The sequence below is a fragment of the Macrobrachium nipponense genome, chromosome 17, assembly GCF_015104395.2.
Source record: "Macrobrachium nipponense isolate FS-2020 chromosome 17, ASM1510439v2, whole genome shotgun sequence".
Classification (NCBI taxonomy): Eukaryota; Metazoa; Arthropoda; class Malacostraca; order Decapoda; family Palaemonidae; genus Macrobrachium; species Macrobrachium nipponense.
The window spans coordinates 71,005,956-71,033,469 of record NC_087210.1 but is presented as its reverse complement, the minus strand read 5'-3'; the positions used below and the strand labels follow the sequence as shown (position 1 = coordinate 71,033,469).

At 34.1% G+C, this 27,514-nt stretch overlaps 1 protein-coding gene across 30 annotated transcripts in view; it reads right to left on the bottom strand.

Annotated features, from left to right (window-relative positions):
- The window catches only part of LOC135196308 (sodium-driven chloride bicarbonate exchanger-like), a 564,052-nt gene that overhangs the window by 8,749 nt on the left and 527,789 nt on the right, over positions 1-27,514 (bottom strand). For 18 of the 30 annotated variants that reach the window (XM_064223021.1, XM_064223028.1, XM_064223034.1 and 15 more), the window contains 17 exons: positions 25,744-25,968; positions 23,600-23,722; positions 22,083-22,246; positions 21,436-21,621; positions 19,409-19,584; positions 18,493-18,933; positions 18,127-18,292; positions 16,914-17,063; positions 16,560-16,703; positions 16,013-16,169; positions 15,224-15,342; positions 14,898-15,076; positions 12,435-12,645; positions 12,171-12,278; positions 11,647-11,823; positions 9,069-9,229; positions 3,472-3,657 (listed from right to left, as the gene is read on the bottom strand). In XM_064223021.1, coding sequence (XP_064079091.1) covers positions 3,472-3,657; positions 9,069-9,229; positions 11,647-11,823; positions 12,171-12,278; positions 12,435-12,645; positions 14,898-15,076; positions 15,224-15,342; positions 16,013-16,169; positions 16,560-16,703; positions 16,914-17,063; positions 18,127-18,292; positions 18,493-18,933; positions 19,409-19,584; positions 21,436-21,621; positions 22,083-22,246; positions 23,600-23,722; positions 25,744-25,968 — 3,073 coding nt within the window. The remainder of the gene's footprint in view (positions 1-3,471; positions 3,658-9,068; positions 9,230-11,646; positions 11,824-12,170; positions 12,279-12,434; positions 12,646-14,897; positions 15,077-15,223; positions 15,343-16,012; positions 16,170-16,559; positions 16,704-16,913; positions 17,064-18,126; positions 18,293-18,492; positions 18,934-19,408; positions 19,585-21,435; positions 21,622-22,082; positions 22,247-23,599; positions 23,723-25,743; positions 25,969-27,514) is intronic. The other 12 variants (XM_064223040.1, XM_064223042.1, XM_064223043.1 and 9 more) reach the window with 8 other exon arrangements.

Sequence of the window (27,514 nt, the reverse complement as noted above, 5' to 3'; positions counted from 1 at the left end):
CTTTGACTACGGCACATTCGTTCTGGGTAGGTCTCCTGACCTTTAAGCATCTCTAGGACAGGACAGACTTCTCAGATTTTGTTGCAGCCTGAGACTAGCATGTTCCAGAGAAGTCTGATCTCTCACCCAAGCACAAATAAGTGTATCTGCAAGGCTATCAGTTATAGCAGCAAGCTTGTCCTTGTCTTGGCAGGGGCAACCAGGTTAACAGTTGCAAGTCCTGCTTGGTTACCTGTATTCACTGGGGACAACAGGTACTTCATGAGTAATTTCTCTTCCTTCATTCACTTCATTTAGATTGAAGGGGTCCTGGTCTTTGACAAAGGCATCCCCATTCCTTCCCTTCTTCTCTCAGAGAAGTGAGACAGGACTTAGCCAATTGGTTAGATGACAAATATCTCCTTGGAGTGTTACATGATTCCCTTCAGAAGATACTTTATGCCTCAATGCATCAACCAGAAGGCAGCCACCTGAACTTCAAGAGGTTAGGTTGGGTACTTAACCCAACCTAGCCTAGCCTATCCTAAACTAAACCTAGCCTAACCTGACCTAATCTGTACCTCAATATCCAGAATCTTCTTAGCTCTTTAAGCCTCAGGATCCAAGGATAGTTACTGTATTCCATGTTCTTAAGCAACGCTACCATGGTAGTTCCATAGTTAACAAGAGGGGGAGGGCTAGTGTCCTTTCATTTCCCCAGTTGACCATGCAGGTGCATGGGTTTGCAGTAGCACACTTACAACAGTCAACCATACACATTTCAGGGAAGATGGGTGTATGACATACAAGTTTGGTTACTACGGTCAGTGTCAGCAACAATTAGTCTTGACACTTCAACGTTCAAAAGGATTGATCTATCTAGGAGGACTGTCAGATTAGTCATTCTTTCTCGACACAACGAAGCTGTTACTGTTAGGCTCTGTCTTTCCAGACCATGGGCATAACAGCCAACGACCACACCATATTGAAAACATCAGTTCTAATCTGATCAGCGAAGTTTAGCAACGATTGAATCTGGTCAGTACTTGGATTGGTAACCTCCTGGGAACATAGATGCGGTTGGCATCTAAGACACATCTTCCACATCCAGGGTTAGCAACGTTAGGGCTGGTCAGTACTTGGATTGGAATCTCCTGGGAACTCCAGATGCTCTTGGCATCTAGGTGGCGTCTTTCAAATCCGTGATTCAAGTCTTGGGCTTACAACTTCTGGTCGTTCTGCCAGATTCACTGGGTGATCAACAATGTATGAGCATTCTGTTTCCAAGGACCCTAAAAGCTACCAAATGCCCAAAGGTCAGGGGCAAAGGTCTGCTACTAGCATTCAGGAAGAACCTGTTGGACAGGTACTATGGACAGGAATGCAGTCATCACAGACCACATTCACCTCCTTTTTACCTTTGGGACTTGGGCTTGAACTTTTTTTTTTTCCTTGGGTTCTGTGGTGGCTGCTCAACAGTCATGTAGTTCACCTAGCTCTTGAGGAGCTCTTAAGGACAGGTGGCTTCTCATCTAAGGTGTATGGCTGCAAAAGATGGGGTGTGTGTGGAACTGGCCTCCTACCTTTTGTTTTATACTCTTTTAAGGGACGATTAGCAAGCTACATGCATGCAGTTGTTCTAGATGACTGAGTATCCTGTCTATAATCTACGTCTTTTTTGATTAATAGATGCAACTCCTACCCTCTCTTGTGAGGGGAGAGAAAGACTGACAATATGGGTTCATCCAAACCTATCTTCGAATCAATACCGTTAACATATAATTTATTCGAAAGGCCTAGAAGTCTGAAAGTTGAACATCACACATGTTCAACAGATCAGAGGAATAGTTCTCCTTTCTTTGCTCTTACATGACCAGGAAAGAGTCCCCAGGTGAGGCAAACTACTAGTCAGTTCAGAGATTTGCTCAGAATCCTCCCACCAAAAAGCAAATCTCCCCTATGTAAAGACCAAGGGTTTGCATATGTGTGGGAACAAATGTCCGATATTTACGTAGTTTGTATTTTTTCTAATATACAAACCTAAGGTCTTTACATAAATGACCCACCTCTAGCCACCCTTCATTCTGCTTCCTGGGCCAAAAGGTAAAGTGCATGTATACCAATTGGATGGTAGGGATTCCTCCCCTACCATTGGTAGCCAACTACCAATATCCACCTTGTTTTCACTTAAACAGCCGGCTCCAGCTCACACTTGAAGTAAATCACCTATGTAAAGACCTCAGGTTTGTATGTTAGGAAAAACACAAATTACTTAAAAATTTGTCATTTCAAACATAAGAGATCATTTACAACTATAATACAAACTTAATGGTAATTTTGTTACAAAGCTTTTCAATATTAAAATAAACTATTAAGAGAAAAATAGTCTCCCGTACATCCCTACATATCCACTTTGTAACAAAATGGATTTCCAACATGCAAATGAGTTGAAAGTATTAATATAAATTGTCCCGTTTTCCACAGATTTTTATGTAGAATATTTACAAACACACCTAAACACAGCCTATCAAGATCACCATTGTTATATGAATTAAATTTTATGCAATCCCATTAAAATACACCATCTACTTAAACCTATAATTTAATCATATGTGAAGGTTAAAAGCAAAACTGTGGGTGGGTATGTAGGATAGCATGAGGAAGCAAGGATGGAAAGATTTATACCACACAAACATAAACACACTGTTGGAAAGGCAAATAAAAAGACAGACAAGGACAAAAGACATACAACAGAAGCGCTTTTAGTCTGGCCTTTGGCTGGACTGCAACAAGCAAACATAAAACACATAAATAGAATGAATAGCAAAAAGCAGACACAATCAACAAATGAATCCAACAAAGCAAATACATACTTCCAAATTGTTATGATATAATTGAACTTGTACTGCATGCAGGATTCATCTGTTTATAGACTAAAATAAATGCAATAAACATAAAAGGAAAAAAAATAAATTAGAAAGCATGCTCTGATTAAAATAATGTGACTGTAGATGGGAAGGGCCCTTAACTAAAGATGCAGCTAGTCTAAAATAAAACAAAGCTCGACTACTATCTTGGTCATGAATAGATTTTACTAAGAAATGTGGACATGGATGTCTTACAATGCAAAGATGGGATAAATAAAACTAAAAGTACTACAAGCAACTTAAAAGAATTTCTATTGAATAGTAGAGGGAATTTACTTTGGGATAAAATGAAAGCAATGAAAACATCAATTATGAAACATATACGGGTACTTTCAAGATGTGTGTGGGGTTGAGGCAATAAAAGCATGGGTTTGGATACGCACTACTATATGACAACACAGGATTTGTACATGTTATCACCAATAATACCTGTTCCACAATTCACTCCTAATCATAGTAATGATCCCATCCCATATCTGAATTAAGAGACCCAATGCTTTGGAATTCTGTGTCAATAAAGGAGGTAGTCCCTAAGTCCTCAGTGTTAGGGGTCAAGTGTACTTACAAATGACAAGACTCATTTTCAAATTCCAAATGGTGCTCGGTTTCTGAGTGACCATGACACACCAAGCCGCCATTCATTTCTACATCAGTGTTATGGCCATTGGCTACACCATTAGCAACATCATCATTTGTTCTGCTCTTCTTGCGACGTCGGCAACGTTTGCAGCTGTTACGGGATCTGTCCTCACTGAAAGTGACGGCTGAACATAAGCAAGAGTACGAGTATGATACTGTATTGCCGTCACCATGGTTAGTGCTTGCATTTCTTTAGCCTCTTAAGTGAGATGTGGATACTTGGAGAAAATTATTCATGTCTGTTTACATTAGTCCATTCTAATTAATCACAATTAAAATATTTACAGTATTTTTAGAAAATCCAGACTTACTAGGAGACTAAGAAACTGCAAAACATTTTCATGAAAAACCTCCAGGATTTCCACACTTACCTTACCCTAATTTCTCAAAAGAGTTAGTATTTATGCCATTGATTGCAGGTTCTTTGTAAGTTCTGGCACTTTCATTCTGCTTTTAAAAATCTTATAAAGCTTACAAAGCAAACAAACAAAAACAACAGCTCAGTTATCTAATCTAGAAGTCCTGCCATAATAGTACTAAAATCAGAAGGTCGCTAGTATGTAATTGCAATAGTTTTCAATGTATCAACTATTTACCTCAATGTTAATTTCATAATTGCATTTCATTAATAAATAGAACATTTACTAGGACACCCTCTGATTTTAGTCTTGTTATGCAATAGAAGGGACCTCATGCTTATACTGAAAATTATAAATAAAATCCTATTCAAGTGCACTATCAACAAAAGTGAAGAAATATTTGCCTACTTCCCTTCCCATATGGTGAATCTGGTCTTACTCATACACAAACACACATAATATATAATACTATATATATATATATATATATATATATATATATTATATATATAGATATATATATATATATATATATATATATATATATATATATATAATACTTAAATTATTGCAATTTCAGGTTTATACATGGTGAGCAAGTTCATTTGCCAAATTTTAATCAAACAATCACATTATCTTCCACAAGGATTTTTTTTTCATGCAAAAAGCAATGACATCTGACTTTGATTTTATTGTACAATAAGATTAGAACCTTTCACCCTTTTCAACTCTCACACCAGCTAGTAAACCTGTTGATTCTATTCTTTCTGTCCTAAAAATGTTTCTCGAGCTTCTGACCACCATTTCCACCATATGAGGTCAAACTGTTTTTGCTGCATGTGAGGATTTCCATATTTTTGTTTCAAGTGTTATCTGCATGTTCTTCATACCCTTTATAATATGGCTGCTATAATATTGCAACAAAAATTTTATATTACAGTATTGTATTATGTATATATGTATCTAATTCTGCATATAAAGCCAATATTTTATGATAATTTGTTTGAAAGTAAAAACACTGATACTAATTAACAAAATTTCTTGCATAAGAATTTACAAGTCCTGTATTATCACTACATCAGGGTAGGAATTAAGATTAAGACTGGGGTTAAGTTAACTGCAGTAGCAGTTTGACTGACAGAACAAGTACGTGTCAGCTGTAGACTTTGAATGCATCTAATTTATTGTTATCCACTTAGTTTTTGTTTCCTCTCTCTCTCTCTCTCTCTCTCTCTCTCTCTCTCTCTCTCTCTCTCTCTCTCTCTCTCTCTCTCTCTTCTCTTTTTTTTTTTTTAAATCTGGCAGGATCTGTCCAATGCTGAGCACCTTGCTCTCATGCATTGCATATAAAGTAGTAACATTTTAGAAGAGAAAATCATATACTGTTGTAAAGACTTCTATATCTGTTAATAAAAAATTTTTCTATCCAGAATTCCAAACACTGTAAGAAAGTAAAATAGAATCATGCAATTTATATGATAGCACATAGTTCACTCACCCCTTTGAGCCTTTCCTCTTCAGTGTTATATTGCTAACACTGTCGAGGAAAAGTGAGATACTTAAAAACTAAATTGATAACATTAAATTAGTTCAGTAAAAATGTTTGAAAGAAAAGGGGAACAAACTGGAATGAATACTACTGTAAATTATATCATTCTTAATTTCAACCACTCATCATGTTACTGGAGGAAAACAAAAATCCATGGCTAAGTGATTTAGGTGTGCCTTGAGAGTGTGTACTGTTAAGAGCCACTTGACTGGGCACAACACTGAGGATAGTATAAACTGGACAATATAAAACATGCAGATAAAAAATAATGATGACAATTGTACCAAGACAATAACAAAAAATGTATCAACACAATAAAATGGTTTTATTCAAAAATGCAAATGCACTCCAGTAAACAAACAAAGCTATCCAAATGAAAGAAGGAACAACAAATTACCATTGAAAATTCTAAAATAATGCAGTCTAACATAACTATATTACCTAAATGAATTCACGAAAACCTTTATAAAACAACAACACCTGTTCAATTTAATTTGATCGTTTACTTGCTTTAATAAAGCTTTTAAAAAGCATTTAGAATATATACACCAATGTTCTTACTATTAAACAGCAAAGTGGAGTTACTTTTTATATCAACATTCAAACAATGACACATTTAAAGACCTGCCTAAGCATGAACTACAAAATGTAAATATAACTCTCCACCCAAGTATTGTGTCCTTTATAGCCTATCATCAACTATAACATAGTATTATTATCACTCAAACAATGTACAAAAGGAAATTGGTAGCACAAAAACTAAGAAAAGAAAACTATGTATGTAGTATTAAAGTGAATACTAATGGTAACTGCTACAGCTCATAACTGCCTGGTAACACTTTTGACAGACACTGTACCTATGGCTAGGAAGAGTTTATGTATCTCTTATCTCCTTAACCTTTGTTTAAAACATTAATTCAACTACAAGAACTATTTTGAGTGAAAGTTCGCATTATACCTGTAAGACAGTCCTTCTTTGCAAATGATATGGAAAAGCATTTGTTCAGTACTAACAGCAACAGCTTTAATATCTGCACTTGTAAGTATTTTGTTTTCAAAGAGAAACACTAAGTCAAGTCATAAATTACCTCATTACTTCCATTACGCAAATACCAAAACATCAATCTTCCACAGTCATTAATTTATTTTTCCCATCACACAAAGACCACGCCATCAACCATCTTCTCCATCTTTACTTCCTACTAAATATACTAACTCTAAAGTGGGGCTAAATTCTCAAGTGATTCCAATACAGGCAGTCCCAGGTTTACGGCTGAGGTTACATCCCTTGTGGTGCGCCCTAAGCCAATATTCACTGTACTCTGAAGCATCATATTTATAATGGGAATAAGTAGCACTTACAGTGCCATTAATGGTGCCATAAGTCCGCTTATGAAACCGAAAAAATACCAAATTTGTAACTAATTTGTATTTTTCATAACTAACAAACCTGAGGTCTTAACAATAGCACCATGAGGCAAGCGCTGTAAGTCTAGAACGAAGTAACCTGAACCTGAAGTATTCCAGGGACTGCCTGATCGATATTTCAAATCCATGGGAGACAAAGGTTGGGAAACAGCTGGTGCACTGCACTGAAAATCCAGTGTAGAATAAAGCTGTATGCTGTACTCTATATGGCTAACTACTGAACAACAAAGTTCCTTAATTTTGCAAACATCTATCTAACATATGTACAAAAATATTTAAAAAATCAACATTCGTTGTATTCTAGCACATACAAAATATATTTCAGCACCTCAAAAGATGGAGGTAAAAAATTATGTAACAAGCAAACTATTGCTTAATCTTTCACAATCAATTCACTGAAATCCCTTGTAATCATAACTATTCAAGTTATCATCGAACTTAAGGATGCTTATGAATAAGGAATGTTCTAATTTTCTTCTCTAAAAACATGGCTAGTATGTATAAAGCTGTAACATTTCATATGAGCTTCTATAGACTACTGCTCCATAAACACTGCTGCAATGACAATTCTGCTTTATCTAAACTTATATGAAAACAAAACATACTACCAGACTTCAAAGTGCAGTCTTAATCAAGTGGACCCACAACAGATAAAAACAAAGTAATATCTAAGATTATTTAATAAATTAAAATCCATTGAGTAGTAGTTCTAATTTTCATTACACTGTATGTCACCTGCCTAACTTTCTAAAGTCCTCATGAAGGTGTACATATTAAAAGCAGCATAAATTAACCAGCAGTTGAGAGCACTACATAGTAATAAGAAGCATTTATTCATAGCTGTCTAGGAATTATCCCCTTTCTCTGAAAGTAAGCTTTCTAAAAGACCTGACAGCCATTATAAATTAAGAGAAAATCATATAGTAAGCACAGGTCTAAAATACTTTTTAAAATATTTTACTGAAACATTTGCTTTACCATAAAATGCAGTACTTGCTACTGATAAGTGATACAGTGGCAATTTCAGTAATCACCAGCTGTAATTCCCAAAATACAATTTTTAAGCATTACTAAAAAGGAGTTGCAGCCTGCCCTGCCTTTGGTCTGTATCTGCACTCTTTAGCATTTTACTTGACCTCCATTCCTGCTTTCTTTCTTCAGTCTTGCTGTCCTACCTCTCTGTTACTTTTTAGTACAACTACATAGGGTTTTATCCCAGTTCCACTTTAGATTATTGTATTTCATCTCTTTTATTTTCTGGATCTCTTTTATCTTCCTGTCCAACCAATCCACCTCTCTTATCAGTAGACCACTGAATGGCCAAAAATGCCTCGGTGTATAGCTTGACAGCCTAAATTTCATAGAACATTTACAAAAATAATTTGTTTTGACAACAAATACATGGCTAGGCTAAGCTATGATTTTTTTCAACTACTATGTTCTTATTATATATGTAACTGTTAGTTAATTATAGTATATATTATTTCCATTAATGTATTGTAAAGAAATTAACTAAACCAAAAAAGTATATGTAAAACTTTTATTAGCTTTGCTAATTAAAGTTCATTATCAATTTAAATACACTTTTTTGACAATGAAATTATTGAAATGAAAACATACTCTTAGAGTAAAATGTGGAACAAACATATCACTTTTTCATCCTTCCCAGAGGCTACTAGGCTAGTCTTGTGTCCCAGATTAATTATTTGTTACTCCTTAAGTACCAAGGCATCCAGATTACAAGGACTTCACTGTGCATGTATATATCCTCAGCAGGATTCCCTTTCTTGCTGCGTATTACTTTCTATCATCTTCTGATACAATTAAAGCACCTAAAAATACTGACCCTACATTAGTAAACACTAAAACTTATATTCTGGCCAAACACTACCAAAATAACTGTGGACTGTCAAAACAAAAAATAACTACAAAGTAAAGCATCTTCCACTGACTACAAGTATGTACTCTTAAAGCTACTAACTAAAATGGCCTCTACTGGTTTGAGAGCTGGAATACCACATTGTCACAAATAGTCAATTCTACATTTCAACTCGCAAACCAACCTAGTTACAGTGTCTATCGAAGTGCCTTAGTTTTAAGCAATATATAACTGAGCATAAGGTATTGTTTACATTAAAGTAAAATGGTATCCAAGAAATAAGGGCTTAAAACAGTTAAGATCCTTACTTGTTCTTAGTAGGAGAGTTCAGTGGGTTATTTTTCTCTTGGTCTTGATTGATGTCCTTCCATACTCCACTCTTGTTCACTTCCTCAGAGATGTTGATTGGGTTCATTGGTACCTTCATCACATTGCCATTGGCAAGAGGAATGGTCATGACCCCATCAGTCTAAAACAAAATAAATTAATTTCATAAACATTTAAACTGCATAAAAGATTTTTTTTATATTTTATAAGCTGTTATTTGTAACTACCACATTTTTCAGTTATCAGCAGCTATTATGGCAATAATACAAAGCCTTTTTTTAATGAAAGCTTTACCTTTTTTTTTTTTACCTATGACATATTTTATACCATAAGCTTCAACAATTGTTTACCATTATCACTATGCATCCTGTTTTATGTTTCTATTGAACATTGCAATATTTCAAGCTATATTCTCATTAAATAAAAAGCATGCTAAACATTTCAATATTTCAAGCCATATTGTCAGTAAATACTGTCTAAGGTACCGATAAATAACAGATGTTTTTTACTTCTAACAAATGTCTAATCAATAGTTTTATATATTACCTACATAATAAGAAAGCAGTTGTAAACCATAATCTTTATTAGTTGTGGTAAACTAACTTTGCCTCACTGCTCCCTCAACGTGGCTCCAACACATCTCAGATAATGTTAAAATTTGCAGCAGTCTGTACACACCCTACTACTATACTGTATACTATTTGACTATAGGTAATGCTGAAAATCTGCAGTCTGTACACACCTTACTATACTATACTGTATACTATTTGACTTTAATTGTACTATATGTATTAATGCTGTAAAATGTCTTTATTTTGTTTAAATTATGGTATTAATTAGAGAGAAAGAGAAAGAGAGAGTTTTGAGCTAGATACGTATATAGACAGATGTTCATACAATGACATAAGCTCATTCAGGGCGCTGGCCGGCCAATATAGGGCAAAAAATGCAAAATCATGAAAAAATTCATGGAGCTTCATATGGCAATGGAGAATGCGTTTACGAAATATTTAGTCAAAATTCCTCTTACTTTCACAGTTACAGGATAAAAGTAACTCAATGAGCCAAAAACATTGATCCTTACAAGAAAATACAGTACGTATTTCTTCTGTTATCGTAAATTTTGACATTATCAAACAAATTGTGAGCAATGGCATCTGTAGAGATTCCATGAGTCACAAGACAAGAAGACTGAGCTTTACACCCTTCAGTACGAGCAGAAACATGAAAGGGAGTACATGTTCGAGTTTCACCTCTGACATTCGCTTGCTTTTATGTCTGTTTTTCTTTGTTTTGGCAAGGTTTTTATTGTGCCAAAGAGGAAAGGACAAGCAAAACGTCTCGCTAACATACAGAAGAAGAAAATTGACTCTGATAAGAGTTCAGAAGATCATAATATCGGCGATAATTGCGGAGTTAGTGAAGGAGAGAGAGAAAGGGAGAGAGAGAAAGTGACCCAGGCTACAATCTTTGAGCAAAGGGATCTTCATTTATGATTAAATTATGATAAATATCATAGTTTTAGTTTATTAATACCCAAAAAGGAATATAAAATTCATAATCATTATTTATTAACGTTGTATTTCTAAAAAAATACAAAGAAAAACTTTGAACGCCCGTATCTCAAAACTATACTTATTGACCTTCAAATTCTATCTTTTCCCTTAGTTTTAAAGCTATAACATTGAAATTTGGTATATAACTTAGAAAAGACATTACAGAACAATCAAATGTAGCCCTTTTATCCAGTTTTTTTTTTTTCCTGACTTATAGGGTTTTTTTTCCACCAAAATGAAAAATTCATATCTAGCAAAAAATGACTTTTAGGAAAAAAACTCTTCATTTGATTGGAAGTCTACATCAGGTCTATATATGGTAGTAATCCGAGGTCTTAATATTAAGTATCAAGAGGAGATAGAATTTGAAAAATCGTTATTTACGGGATAAGTCGCACTGGCGTCACAAAACTGAAGGTCAGAGGCGAAAATCATATGCGGTTTGGTGATGTCCCAAGTCACTTTATTAAGTAGTATGAATGTCAAAGTCCTGTCCTTAAAAAATGGCATTAACCAGCCAGTGCCCTTCAAAGGACTACCAAATTTCCAGTATCTATGATGTGTTTTGATGCAGTAATAGTGATGCAGTAACAGTAAATTTGCTGAATATACACTACCACATATACAACACTTCTGTGTGTTTGATAGGAATAACGTTGCATTTTCATGAAAAACAATACAGAGAGAGAGAGAAAAAAAAGACATAAAATGATATGCTAATCTTATGACAGTCACCTAGTCATTACTATATGTACTGTAATTCAGAAAAATATATAATATTTAGTTAGTGGTACTCCCCCTAAATTTCCTACAAATGCATGTTTTACTATTGTTTTTCCCTAAATAGTAATGATGGAGTATTGGAAAAGTAAGAATCTTCAAAATATAACCTTTAGAAGGGATGACTGAAAATGGCAAAAAAGCATGGCATTTTCATTTTCTCCTGAATATGTTCCTAAAAAACTTAGCTTCATATCAGCAATAATGCTAGAATTTAACTTACTGGACTCTTTTTAAGATTTCCATCAACATCTCCATCATCCTCATCATCATTTGCCTGTTCCTCTGATTCCAACCTTTTTTTGCGGCTGAATTCTGGTAAGGTGTCATCTAAGATTTTCAATTCTCGTTGAGTAAATACCCAGTCTAACATCTTTCGGATTCCAATCATCACTACCAACTGAAAGGGTCAAATTATTATTGTATTATTCATGTTTATTTAGACAAGCAATCAAATGACTTATCCAGCCTGGATAATACCAAAGGATGAAAACATCTGGTCATGATATATGAGATAATTTGAAATATGCAGATCTGTCTAGAATCTTTACTGATACGTAAAATTAAAATTTAAAAGAAAATAAGTTGTATTGTACATCTGATACAATTATTGTATACATCAGGAGACTGTAATCTATAAAAATTAGTGCATTAGAAATTAAGACTACACAACTGATAAATAAAAAATTAAAAGTAGTATACTGAGAAGAATGAAATTGGTCTTTAGATTCAATGCTTGAAACTAACCATGAGTGGGAAAAGAATCGAGGTTTGACTGAAAGACTTAATGATCCACAAACATGCCAAGCAGGCAAGCTGGATGAGGGTGAAGAGATGAATCTTCTTCAATGGGACCTGAAATATATAGTAAAATATCTATATTAGGCAAAATATAATTTTAAAATTAATTTATGAATTGAAAAGACTTCTACTGAAGAATAAATAAATCAATGATAAAATATATTAACAATCATTTACAGATTATATACAAAAACCCAGATAATGTCTAACCTGTCTCAAGAAAGCATAATCTGGCTGGTACTTGACAGGCATGAACATGATCAGAATACGATCAAAGAACTGAAGTCCCTTCAGAGCAGCAATACCCATATACAAGAATACACCAAATAGAACAGGCATGGGAATCTTCCGTAAAATTGGTGTCATCACCACAGACAGTCCAATGAAGGCAAAAATAAAAATGTGAGTCAGACGGTTTTCTCTGTAAAATGGAAAAAAATGTGATTAATATTTTGGCAAAAAAATGTCATGACTTCAACATAGATTAAATGATTAGTTTCTGGGTGTTAAATCAGGATTACATTTAAAAGTTAAGTAATTAATATGATCCACTATCATTTTTATTGCAGCAGCTCATGAACAAAGAAAATTTACACTAACTCTTTCTAATTTATCAAACTTGGAGTAACTGAAGTTGATCATTTAGGAAAACATACATCATTTATAATATCTTTTACTTTTCACAAACACAGTCTGTTTATTTTACTTAAGCACAATTATTTCTGGCCATGGTAAGTCAAAAGAGCTTGTCTTGAAAGGGGAGTTACATTATTTTCCAGGCGAATGGTCACACAGCAACTGAAATACTCTCATTTCCAAGTTATCACATATTCGAAACCAAGGCAAACATAATTTACATAACACTCAGTCAGAATGGATGTTTGATGTACTAGATCTACCCTTGCCCTTCCTTTATGAATCAAGAGTGCTACAGTTTTGAGCACCATGGTCCCCTAAGAAACGTATTTTACTCAACTTCTTCCAGCTTGAAAATCTGAATTCCAGCAATCACAGTTGGTTCTATCATAACCTCTACTGCCATCTAACATGGAATACTGTAGTCTGAAAATTTCACTCATTCCTAATGTTCACACAACCCATGCCTTGTGGTTTTTGGATATAAAATGTCATGAGTCTACAACTTAGTCACAGGGTTCATGTATGACCATCTAATAAGCCATAAGTTATGTAGATGTCGCAAATAAAAATATCATTAAAGAAGTAGGGTTAAGTGGCTATGTCCACAGGTACAATAAAAAATAAATCCTTTAAAGAACCAATCCCTACAGTCCTTAAGTAAATGGAGGATTGTCTATTCGATGCAGGGTCATAAGGTAAAACCTTTTTGGGAAATGGGAAGGGTTGTATTGGTTTGTATGGTTACATATGATAATTACAGCATACAGATGGTGAACAAAATCAGTGCGTTTCATTTTTTCAATCAAGAACACAATGTTATGGCTAATTTTACAACTAATAATAATAATTATTACTATTATTCTGTTATCAGGCAGAAGAATCAAAGGAACCTAAACCTTGGGTCTCAGTTACAAGAGCCTGGGGTTGTCAGCAGCTTGATCTTTCCTTCTTAACTTGTGATTTTTGCTAATAAGTACTGTATGTTAATTGCTTTGTTGCGAGACAAATTAATATTTTGCACACAAAATTTATATTTTCATATAAACCCATTTGGGATATGGGGATCCGCCCACATTCCGCAGGATGGCAACAGTTTTCTTGTAAGATGAACTGATATTTCTGAACATTTTGAAACCACATATATGAGCTAATTATACCTAATAGTTTTAAATGTATACATACTGATTTTGTTTAACAAAATTCACATGATGCATTTCTTGATCATATTGAGCCAAGTCATTGCAAACCACTTGTCATACAACTTTCATTGCTGTACGTATTACTAAACTTTCTCACATTACTGTGACTAAACTTTCTGTACCAGGCACTTTTGACTTTTGACAAGGGTTGGCTAGCATTTTTACCATACTGATCACATTAAATTCATCGAAAAACCAATTTCTTCTGGGTATCCTTTCTTTTTCTAGTATGGACTATCATAAATAATTTTATTCTATTGGGCTGCAGAGGTGGACAATATGCTAAGAAAAAATGTAAAAACTTCAAAGTTCAGTTTTGTCTTCAATCCTACGTATGGTACTATACATCAATGAACCACAAAATTCTGATGCCAATATATTCCTTTCACCCAATTACGTAACATCATTCTTATTATTTTGTAACAATATCATGTTTATTATTTTATTTCTAGTTTGTTGAACATTCTGAACCTAAATACTGTATCCAATACTGTCATCAAGCAGTCTACTGAAATTGAAGAACTATTAGCCTTTCTCATATAAATTTTCTTTATACCGTACTAGTAATAGCTCTATAGCTCTTAGCAAAAAATTATATCCTGACTCTTAAGATTTGAAATATGAGCCAATTTCTTAAAATAATTATTAAATAATTTAGCAAGACCAATGAAATTAGAATCTACTTTTAAATATCAGACCTTCCTTAAAATATTTCTTATAAAATATCTCTTCCCTTAAAATATCCCTTGCTGGATTATGTAATGCAAACTAAAATTTAACAGAAAATAATGCCTTTTCATTAACCCACATCCTCAAATGAAATGAAAATTCTCACCTGACACCCAAGAAGCGAGGCTTTTCTCCTGGAGCAGCGCATTCTGATTCTAATTTTAGTGAGTTAACATGATTTATAGAGAGTACAGTGGCAGCTACAAACCAAGGAAGACCCATGATGGAGTTAATTATGATGAGGACTGCAACAATAAACAAATCCAAGTGATATCCACCACCTTTCTGCAAAGTGGAAATGAAACATATTAACCTTAGGAAGTGTATAATATAAATACAAAATGTAATATTTTTTCAGTAGATACTTGTCTCACTAATTACAGATCAGCTGCTGCCAGTATCATCTGAAGGCATTCTAATATTGATACTTACTTTCAACTTGTGTTCTTTTCTGTTGACAATAACAGCTGTAATTTGCTGGTCCATAAAGATAAGAATGCAAGCAAGTAAAGCTGGAACCAGAGCAACTAAGGCTGACCACCAAGGGTTATCTGTTATGGAAGGTAAAAAAAAAAATAAGACAACATTGGAAAATAAGTGAAACAACATAAAATACGTACAAGTCAAGTATACATACACTCCTTACCTAATAACATGTGTTTAATGATCACTTGGACTTATGACCAGCTATTCTCCCAGTAAGTTCTGTACACATAATTAAGAACTGTACATGAGACATTCCATAAGAAATTGTATGAATATCTGTCTGTCTAACCCTCTTTCTTTATTGCATTGTGTACAGTTAATCTAATCCAAGTTTTGATAAAATTAATATTCCTTACCAAAATGTAATTACTGTATTATAAATATGTTTTATTAGTAAATACACATTACATATTTATCTAAGGTTTCAACCCCTACACTACTCAGGAGTCTGCACCCTTCCTCTAACTCCCCAAAATCTCTTCTGCCTCAGATGGATAACTCAGACGGGGACAATGAATTCATCATTGCTTAAATTTGTAAACAAAATGGAGACAAAAGCAATATAGCTTCCTGACAAGTTTGCTTATCAACTGAGTTGTAAAAATGGAACTTGGTCAAGCTAAGAGTGTCTGTGGCAATGAAGTTAAAATTACTTATCTTTTACAGTACATCTTAAAAACAAACAAAAATTAAGTGATGCAAAACCTAATCTGTACTGAAAAATTTATATCTTACGGTTGAATGGAGGGATCAACCATCCACGGCCTTCCCAGGTGGGTGCAAAATTCCCAGGCACTTCTAATTTTGGTGTGTGTATTCCAACAGCAAAGTCTAATCCTGACATTGAAATGATGGCAATAATGACAGCAAAGTCACTGATGAACTGACGAACCTGTTAAAAATTAAAATAAATTTTTTTTAGCGACTTAAGATTATTAAATATATCAAGTACGTATTTCAAAATACAGGCAGTCCTTGGTTACCAGCAGCCTTGGTTATCAGCGATCTTATTTTATGGTGCTTGTCTAGCGACAAAAATCAGTGACCGATTTCTGCTTATTGGCAGCAATGATCGGTTACTGGCACCAATACATACCTAACAGAGGTACCGATGTCTAGTTATCGGCGCCAATAAGCACTGAAAATTGCCAATTTTCAGTTATCAGCAATTTCGCTATCGTTATGCCGTTGGAACGGAACCTCTGTCGATAACCAGGGACTGCCTGTGGCCAGATTAGTGAAACGAGTAATGAACAACTGTATGTTACTGTAATATTTTTACCTTTGTAGGGAAGAAGGTTGCAGTCTTGAAGTTCTTCAAATAGAAAGACACCAAGAAAGTTCCAAAGAAGAGAATGAGAGACAGTAGGTATACATCAGGATAATAGTGGGCACATCGATCACCAACAAGGGTTCCATTATAGATCTGAAAAGACAGTGAAAATGTGAAGAGAAACTCAGCTACTTAAACCACACTCTGGATGAAAACAATGTAAATTTTTTACCACAATTTTGAGAAAAATGTTATGAATAACTGAAGGATATTAAATGCATAACTACATTTGTGATTGTTATGTATATAATTTTTAACAGTAATTTCACATTTGCAAAATCTAATAATAAAATAAATACTCACATCATGGCACTCATGCCAGTCAACAATAGTCCAATTGACATTGTCAGGCCACAGTTCTGGCTCTCCTGGTTCACATGTGCAATTTTTGGGTAGGTCAACCTTTGTTTCCATAGGATATTTGGAACCAATCTTGACCACTTTCTCAACAGCCTTACAATGAGAAACAATGAATGATTAAAAAATTATGACATCTATTTTAGTTATTGTGCTATTCTATCAGATGATACCTTTTAATTGCCTATATTTAATTGTCTATAAAAGAATATATAACTCATATAAAAATAAATGCATTGTCTACTTACATACTTGAGCATATTTGTAGTTATTTAAGAACACTTATAATACAATGCAAAATTATAGTTAAGTGTTGCAAGGGGAAAAATACATTGTTGGATTTTCCAATTCAAAATAAACATAAAGGTGGCATACCGCCAAGCAGATAAGACTACATAAACATAAATGTGGCATACTGCCAAGCAGATAAGACTACTGTCACATTATATAGTTTGTATTATATGATACTTTCCTTGTAACCTACCATTGTTCATATGTGGAACAAACCCTTGGTCTTAACAATAGGATAAATCTTAGCGCGCCAGCTGGAAACTGGTTAAAACAATCAAAGATTGCATAGCAAGGAATCTGTGAGATCTGGCAACTCCTGTGCATATGAAATGGGAGCTGGTCATCAGCAACGCACTGCATTCCATCACGCGTTTGTCTTACTTTAACCGCCTTGGAGAGTAGACGCTTACGCTTTTGCTCTCCTTCCAAACCAGTTGATTTGTGCCCGTGTTTCCTTTCTCTACATATTAATAAAAGGTCTAAATGCCTAACATCTTTAGTTTCCTCAGAATTACTGTCAACCTAAATACTGTATACGTAGAAATACTGGGCAGACAATTTCAGTTTCAAATTTCAGCAAAAAATATTAAATATAGTATAACTATATATCCTAGTATAAAAACATGGTTGTGTGGTTTGTATCTGACATTTACACAACCTGGGCACCTTGGAAGATGGACTATATTTACATGAAGACATTTAGGCATGTACCTTTCAACAATAAATCACAACACAAATGCACATACATACATACATGCATGTGCCTTACTTTCAACTTTCTCTAGGTAAAAACACTTTTAAAACTATGCAGCTTCTCTTTACAACCACCAAATAACATTAATCTAGAAACATCAATTTTATTCCTTACCTTATATATGAAAATAAATGCAATTAAGGTAGCAAAGTTTTCTTCAGTGAAACGGGTAATGTAACACACAAAGGCTGATGCATCCACTGCAACAAGAATTAAGAGAATGGCTCCACACCACAAACCAATCCACAGTCGGAATGATAGATAATTCCAAGCCATAGATCTGAAAAGACAATTGTCTTGATCTAGTGAACTTTATATAACTCGGTACTATCACAGTAGTGTACTCACACAATGTGTACTGTATTTCATGAACACTTGAAATTCATAATAGGTACTGAAATTATATTTTATTCTAGCAATATGCATTAAATTATTCATGAACATTTCTTAAGCGCTTTATATCAATTGACTATTACTTACTTACAGAATTCGTAGAGTATACTTTCAAAGACTAACACAGGCCCAGTTGACCCTAAGATTGTCAATGGCTGACCAGAGAAAAAGCCATAAACCACACCACAAATTAAACCAGCAACAAGGGACTCCATGGCAGCTATACGATTTTCAGTAGCTTCTCCAAGAAGACCACCAAAAGTGATGATAGGAGTCAGACAAGCAAAGTAGAGGAAAAAGAATGAGGCAACAGACTGGATAGAAACACCATCAACAAAATCACTGAGGTACCACGGCTTCTTTCTTTTTAAATCATTTATAAAGCCTCCAAAGAGTCTGCCTGTTCGAGTGAGGCCAGCTTCTTCTCTGATCCTTCGTTCTTCCTCCTCTTCATCAATAACAACAGTAGGTTGATCCTTCTTGGCTTTTCGAGGCTGCTGGGATGGGATGGCAGCTGGTGGTTCAATCCTGTATTATAAGGTCGCATTTTAATTTAAGCATGTAATAAGCAACAAGGCCACAATTACATTTTGAAAGAATAAGAGGGGTGAAAGTAGTCTTTTATTCCTACTGTTCTTGTTAACTGCTGCTACGTCTTTCTCACTGCAATCTTTAATCTTCCAAACATACTCCAACCAAGAACCTTAGCATTTTGCAAATTATCATAATGTAGGGAAGAAATTCTTTTCTGCTCTATATTTTTTCTTACAGAGCTGAATAATATCCAAACTACGTACCATTAACTCTGTCCCCTTTCCAAAAAATATCAAAACATGTCACTGTTTCTTGATATGTAATTGTGAAAAACTGTCATAAAACTAACATTTAACCTACAAATAAAAACTAAATTTGGACAGAAATGCATGAGATAGGAAATGGATTGCTATTGGTTAGTGCTTGTGTCCTTTTTTGTGTAAGTAAAGGTAACTTATTATTATTTTACCTGATAGCTGGATCCCACTCTCCAGGTGGTAGGACTGTAACAGCATCCAAAAACTCATCTATACCAGCCAAGAGATGACTTCTATTCTTAGCTTTGTAAGCAACATCATGGAAAACTTCATCACTCAAGAGAGTCGCCATAGCTCGTCCAATTTCATGATACCTAGGAAGGCCGCCCTACGAGCACAAAAAACAAAAAGACCATTGTGATGTAAAGAAATACAGTGATGTGGTGTACATTTAATGGGTTTGAACACTGGAAAAGCCTTATTTTCAGTCAAAAAATATTTTTTTATGATTTTTCATTAAGCCAATCACGTTACATTTTATAGTATTATAGTATTGACGACTACTTAATTTATACATAAAATTCCTACTTTGTTCATGTTTAGATAAAAGTAAGATACATTTATAAGTACATTTATAAGTACTTTAACATTTTTTCTATCACAATATCAAAGATGAGCATGAAGTATGGGGTTTTGTATTTGCATGTGAAAAATATATTCAAGTGTATCAGAAGAAAATTCCTCAAAAAATTAAATTACCTAAATGATTAAGTCTAACTTTTATAAAGAATATATTAATAAATATTCTTAGCTTTAATAACATTCAACGAATTTATTCAACTGTTCCTTAATTTTCATTGATAAAAAAGCCAATTTGTGTGTAAGTACTAGACTCAATACATGATACTCTTACCTTTGAGAGATTTTGTGATGAATAAATATTCTAAGGCTTAATAATATCAAACTCAATTTTCTTCTTTCAACTAATCAAGAATGCACAGAATACAATCACCAAATCATCGACTTGTGAAGGCAAGGTTTAGAAGCCATATTTCATATTAACACATAACAAGCAGTAATTTACTCCTTTAAGTACTTAAATATTTTGAAGCTCTGTGACTAGCCCATTATAATTCTGACAGATGTTTAGAACAAAGAATATATGAACAACTTTGTATATGAAGAAATTTTTCATCTGCAATGCAAGTTAGTAAATCTAGTATTATTATCTATGGACAAATCTCGAAATGGATATTTATCAGCAAGTCAATTTACGTACACAAAATATTAAAAGTACCTAATTAACATACATCTCTCACATCAAGTTTTCAGATAGAAGGCAAAGATAAGATGCAATGTTCATGTCAAGAGTACCATGAGTACACTGCTTGAGTAACATGAGTTACCACGAGTGCACTGCTCGATTTAATCTTAAAATGTGATGACATTTTGGATACTCATCAAAACTGAACATTGTATGAAAAGGTTATCAAATTGTGGTGCATCAAAAATAAAACCACCCCCAACTTTCATTGTAGCTAATATAACTCAAAATGACCCAAAAATTATGTTAAATTTCTATGGTTTTTAATGGTCATCTGAATTATTTTATTTTAGTTTCGATGAAATTGTACTACAAGTATAATGAGCAATTACAGTAACAGTATTTTAAAACTTTTCATAACTAATAAAGACGAATTTACAGTAAAGAATTTCAGCTTTTCATAATTACTTCAGTACTGATTTAATTAAATTTTACTGTTACACTGACTGATTTCCACTACTGGGCTGTTGGGTATTTTGCAACAAATTTTGCTATCAGCAACACTTGCTGTTATACTTCTGCTACCAGTGAGAGTAAAAAGTCTCTTATATACAGTATAATCAAGGAGCTGTATAGTAAATACTGTTAGACTCAGGACTTTGTTTTAACAGTTGCCCAATTCTTAATAAATTCTCCAAGGACATATTTCCAGTAGAAATATGACAAGTCTGGCCATCTCTTACAAGGGTTAGAGTGGTTTCTTTACATCTCATGGGAATAAAAATCACTATTCTGGTGTGCTTTGCAGATCTACTTTGTCCATTTTGGAGCAAGATAATTATCCTATGACTCAAGACGACTGGATTTAGACTTGACTTTTATCCAAGAAGCTGACTAACTAACAGATACTATATACATACTACGTACTAGTCGGTGGATTATAAAATTAAGTGCAATAAACATCTGTTTACTTACAGTGGGCCCCATGATGATGTACAAGAACCTTGTGGGAACTGGAACCTCAGTTAGATTTCCAAGGTTTGCAGCCTGAGTTAGACGGACAAAAACTGTGGCCGGTTTCTCCAAGAAAGGTACTTCTCCAACCAAAATGTTTGAAGCTTCAGCACCAGGTGGAATTTTTCTCATAAAGTGAGTGTTTCCCTGCAAACACAGTATACAACATTTTATGGGCTAAAATAAATTCAATGGATACCTAGCTACAAATTAACAATGCAATAAAAATTAAAGGCAGGACTTTATAATCAATTGCTACAACTATTCTTTTTTATAATCAATTGCTACAACTATTCTTTATGTAAGTAATCCCTCCAAACATCACCAATAGTAATGTATGGCAAAAGTCTTGTGTAATTTTTGAGAATTTATTACACCGAACATATATTTTATGCATCACAAACCATGTACTAGTAATACAAGGACACTGAGCAACTAGATTACATTATACAAGTACTGTATGTACTGTACTTTGGAAATAATAGTACACGTATTTCAAAAAAGCACTGTTATGTTACTCAAATTTCACAAATACCTTTGCCATAACTTACTCTTGTAATATAACAATGCCTCCATAAATACAACTTCAAAATGATTGAATATTTTACCTTGTGTTCATTTCCACTCCCTTCCAAATTATTTCCACTCTGATTTCGGGTAATGGATCCAGTTGATGGAGACTGTTCCATAGCACCCTCAGGGTGAGAGATGACACTGGCACTGTTATTGCCGCCTGAAAAGGATAAGGCTTTGAAGAAGCCTGAACCCAAGCCTGGGTAATCATAGCCAGACAAGGGGAGAGAAAAAAATAAGAAACAAAAATTAACAAATAAAATCAACAGCACCAAAAAGGACAGACAGCTTAAATAAAGATGATTTATTTTGTTACCGTGTTAAAATCTACACAAATGGGATATTTTATGAAAGGTGAAAGTAGATAAAACATGTTTAAAATGCCACTGTGCAACATCCCTGTCAAAAAATTGTTGAGGGATGTACCGTTAGCAAACAATCAAGATTCCAACTTAAGGGAAAAGGCCCATTTATATATGGCTTTCACAAAGTGGTAAAAAAAAGCTAGTACTAAAATAAAAGTTGCCAGGTTACAGAGCATACCAGGATAAGATGTGATAACTTCGAAACAATTTAAAAGCTTGCAAAATAACAATTACAGATACGTATTCTTATCTCTAAAGACAATAGTACTGTCAGCATGCAGACTACAATATATTAAGATTTCAAGTATAACATCTTTATCACTTGAAACACTACAAAAGCTACACGTATGTAAAGCAACTCTAATACCACACATATCCTACAATATACTCAAAAGTATCAACATGATATTGAACAATACTCAAATTGATTACCAAACAAATATATACAGACAATATATAAATATATATAAATATAGAGCAGATATTTAAGGTACATATGATAAAATTACCATGAGATTAGTCTACCCAATGTTAATGCACAAAATACATCGGGTGTGCCTGAGGAGAATGATGATAGAAGCCAATGTCATGCAGTGCACACAGGGTAAAAGCAGTTTATTTCTAGCCCTTTTGAGATATTAGTTTCACGCATATTTTCCATTTTCTGGTTCAGAGAAAACAGAAAGTTTTCAGCATATTTCTGCCAAAAGTTAAAATGAGAAGCACATCTTTATGTACTTTTCATAAAATTATTGGGGAGATTCAGTGCTGTGAATATTCCTGGTCCTAAACATTGCAAATAAAGAAAAAAAGCTTTAGTGCAATGCAGTAATTCATGCAGCATTATCAATTAGGCAACTACAACTTTGGGAAAATTATTACTAACAGTTTTTTCCACAGATTTTCATTGCATTCATGAATAGACTAATAGTCACTCTTAAACATCCAAATCATACCATATTTGGTCAATATAAACTTTGAAATAAAAAGAACACCATTTACGCAATTTATTAAAACAGGCCAGGAAACTTGTTTCTGAAAGCTTAAGGTGAAAATATTCTTAACTATGACCAGCTTTCATCAACTGTGGATCGATTTTTATTTCAATCCTAGAAAAATATCTAGTACTGATGACTGAATCATCATAGATCTCCCGGATAATTTCAGAAAAGGGGTTGGGTTGTTACCCTCGGTAGTTCCACCACCACCAACACCGCCAGCCCCCGGCACGTTCAAGAAGCGTCCAAATTTGGGTGGTTCACCAAGAGTTGTGGGCGTGGGGGTGGGCGTAGAAGCCCCGCCCTCCTCCACTGTCAGGGAAAATGGATGGTCAGAAGAAAAGAAAATGGAAAATTGATAGTTAAACAGAACAGAAAAAAGGGAAGTAAATATTCAGAATAGATTTTCATAAGACAGCAATGTATAGGTGTTTGATGCATGAATAAAATGATGTCTGAAAACTGGATGTTATGGTCTTAATTTCAATGTTCATCAGAAAGGTGGCTGCGAATGAGGAAGCACTGAGTAAAACAGAAGCAACAGCTATATCTAACACTTCTTTATCATGAAAAGATAATCAGATTTATACTCCAATGGTATCCTAAAAACTATATCCAAAAGTCCCTATTTTAGCTTTATATTATTACTATTAAATTGTCTCATCCACTATACTCTACAGAATCAAGCTATTGTGACCAATCATATCAGATGGTAGTACTATAAATATTGTACTTACAGATTTGCTACTGTATTTTCTATAGTTAGCGCAAGAGAAATAGGTACAGAAGTGAACTGTGGAGACTGACACAGAAACAATAACCTAAAAAAAAGGTCACTCAAATATAGCGCTGCAACCCTGTGAAGGTCAGACATGAAGGGGACAGCATAAACAGTATTGTATACATTCAACAAGAAATACCCAACTAGTAACAGTATGTAAAAACAAATGTTCATGAGAGAAGATAAGGATTCCATCTTGTTATATTTAAGTGTTATGCAACATTATAATGAGGGAGTGTAGTCCATCATACAAGTCCTGGTGTATGTAGCTGAAAAAGTGCATTATAAATAAATGAACTAAAGTTGTCTATTACCAAAAAAAATTAATAAAATGTACTAATATTACTTTCGTGTGTGTGTGTGTGTAAATGTACGTTGGTTGCTTTGTCATCCACAAAACACAGAAACAGGCATAGCACAATATTTCAAGTGTCTGAAACTACAAGGTAAAACTGTTGGCTCATGTTTGTTATAACTATTAACAATTTTAGATTTTTCAGGGAATCTTAAAAACAACGTTACTTGTTCACAAATTAGCTTAAAAGTTAGGGAAGCAATACTTCAGAATATTTGAAAAATAAAAACCATGTTCACAAAAGAATAATCTACATCAAATAAAATAAAAATTTGCATATAATACTGCAATTAAAAATATATTGTGCATATGAATTACTGAATGCAACACAACACTTTAGAGCACATCAAAAGTGGACAAAACTTTGCAATATTACGAGAGAAAAGACTTGTGAGCATGTCAACACTGAAGGACAAAATAGCCACAATAACAGCAATCAATGCAACACTGATAAAGTGGATGAATTTTAGATAAAGAATAAGAAAATTCAGGGCAGACAATAATTACAGAAAAATGGGAAACATGGTGTTCAAGGTGACTAGAGTCAAGATTCAAGGAACTACAAAGTAAATAAATTATGAAACTACCAATACCAAAATCTACGATCTGGAGAGAGAGAGAGAGAGAGGAGGGAGAGATATCAGAGAGCGAGAGAGAGGAGAGAGAAGAGAGAGAGACCGAGAGAGAGAGAGAGAGAGAGAGAGAGAGAGAGAGAGAGAGCTACCACCTGGAGATAGACAGTTCAAACCCTACAAAAAGACAGAAAATAGAAGAGGGAAGAAAGCACGACCACTCTTGATTACTCACATTTCAACATATTTTCAGAATCTTTTGCATATGATATATATTTCTTTATTTTCCCTATGAGCACAATATACATCTACTCCATATGTGAAATAGGAAAAACAACTGGAAAAATTACGTACTATAAAACAAACCTTAAATACCTGACATATCCTAACTACACAATCCTGAATACGTAGTTAATTTCTAGGAGTAATTTATTATGTTACAGTACTTACTATGGTCAACATTCCTAAGGGGTAAATGCAAAATCTGGACTAATCCATGTGTAAATTTTATTTCTGTATTCAGAAGACTTTTACTCAAGAAGCCAAAATATCCTAGAGCTAGTTATTACTGTCCAACAAAATAGTTTATGAATTCTACCAATGTTTCACTCTTCTAAGAACTTGCCTATACCAGCTGAATGCCTTCTCCAAACAAGTCTTCCTGAACTATCAGTGGTTAGACTTGGCACTTCAAGATGAGTGCCATAATTTGGTCCAACTGAAGGATGAAGGAGATGTGCTGGTGAGGGTGTACTATGCGAACGACCTCGTGCAACCTCAGGTGCTGAGGCATGGGGAACAGGCCCAGTGTAGGATCGCTTTATTCCACTTGATAATAGGTCCATAAAGCCTTGCATGCACAAGAATATAAATACATTTTACACTATTTACAAACCTGCATAATTTCACATCCAAAAGTACATTTTTTTATAAAACTGTATCTTGTCCTTTTTTTTATTATTTCTCCTAAATGTTTGATTTTCAGTTGATAATGTTTGTGTATATTTTCCTACACAGCAACTGCTGGGCTGCTATGGTAAAAGTTTCCTTTTTGAGCTAAGAGTGAACATTTTTATATCTCCTATTTCCAAGAACAGTATTCTAAAACAGCAAGCAAAATGCATGCACTTGACTTTTTAATTTACCTTAACTTTTTCATTATTAAATGTGATTTTACCCTCTGTAATCACTCACCATGTCTAAAAAATTTACAAAGCTACATTTCATCTTATGATCGTCATGGATAACTTTGAAATTGGTTGTAAGACGCTAACACAATATCTGAAACATTAGGTTCAAATCTCTCTAATAAAACCGACGTACGTTGGCTTGGTTTCTTGAGATTCTGCAAACTTTTCTTCAAACGCCATACATTGTCTGTTCAAATATCTGATATAATATGCAGATATAGTTTTCATATCTATCGCTTCACAGTCTTTGGTTACACGCATTCAAGCAAGTGAGAGGAGTTCAACCTAACATCATATTTGTGTAATTATATCAAATAAAATGTGCATGTAGAATCAAATGCTCATCCATACTTAAAATACAATTACAAAATCATTCCACTGAAAGAGTCTGAATCTTTGTCTTGCCAAGATTGAAGAACATGAAAGGGTGGTTGTGCTAGGTGATTTAAACGTAATGATATGTGACAAAACGAGCAGTGGATAGTGGTACACTGTGTACACCTTGTGATACATTTAGGTACAAGAATTGTCTCTTTTTCATAGCACATTGATCAGTGATATATATGTCACCCAAAAGTCATGAATTCAAACCTTCCAAAGCCTGGGCAGGAGAGAGACAACCTGGGCAGTAGGAGGGGTGCAAACAAAGTCTGTACTAATATTTATAGTTTTATGAATCAAATATTTTAAAAATGCATCCTCTTGGGTAAATGATTTGTTAAACTCAAACACGTTTAAAATATTAATATAAGCCCTTTCAACTCCTCTGCTTCTACTCAAGTTATTATCTCTGTAGATTACTCTCGCCCCTTCCCAGTCAATTACATGCCCTAACTCTAACATGTTTCTGGCAACTGAACTATATTTCGATCCCGTCCTACATGATCGTGTATGTTCTAATCTTATACCTACTCCTCTGCCTGACTCCCCATAATAACACTTACTATTACAATCTTTACACGGTACCACGTAAACCCCAACATCATCTTTCCTTTCTTTTTCATGATTCCTAATCAACTTTAATTTTAATGAGCTATTATACCTAAAAGCTAAAACCAACTTATTTTCCCTATTCTGTTTTAATAAATGTTGCACCCTTTCCAAACTATGATGATAAGGGAGCGTAGTACACTGATTACTTTTGAATTCATATTTCCTGGTCGGTGAATTATAAAAGTTTTTTCTAGCCTTGGTAAATGCTTGGTC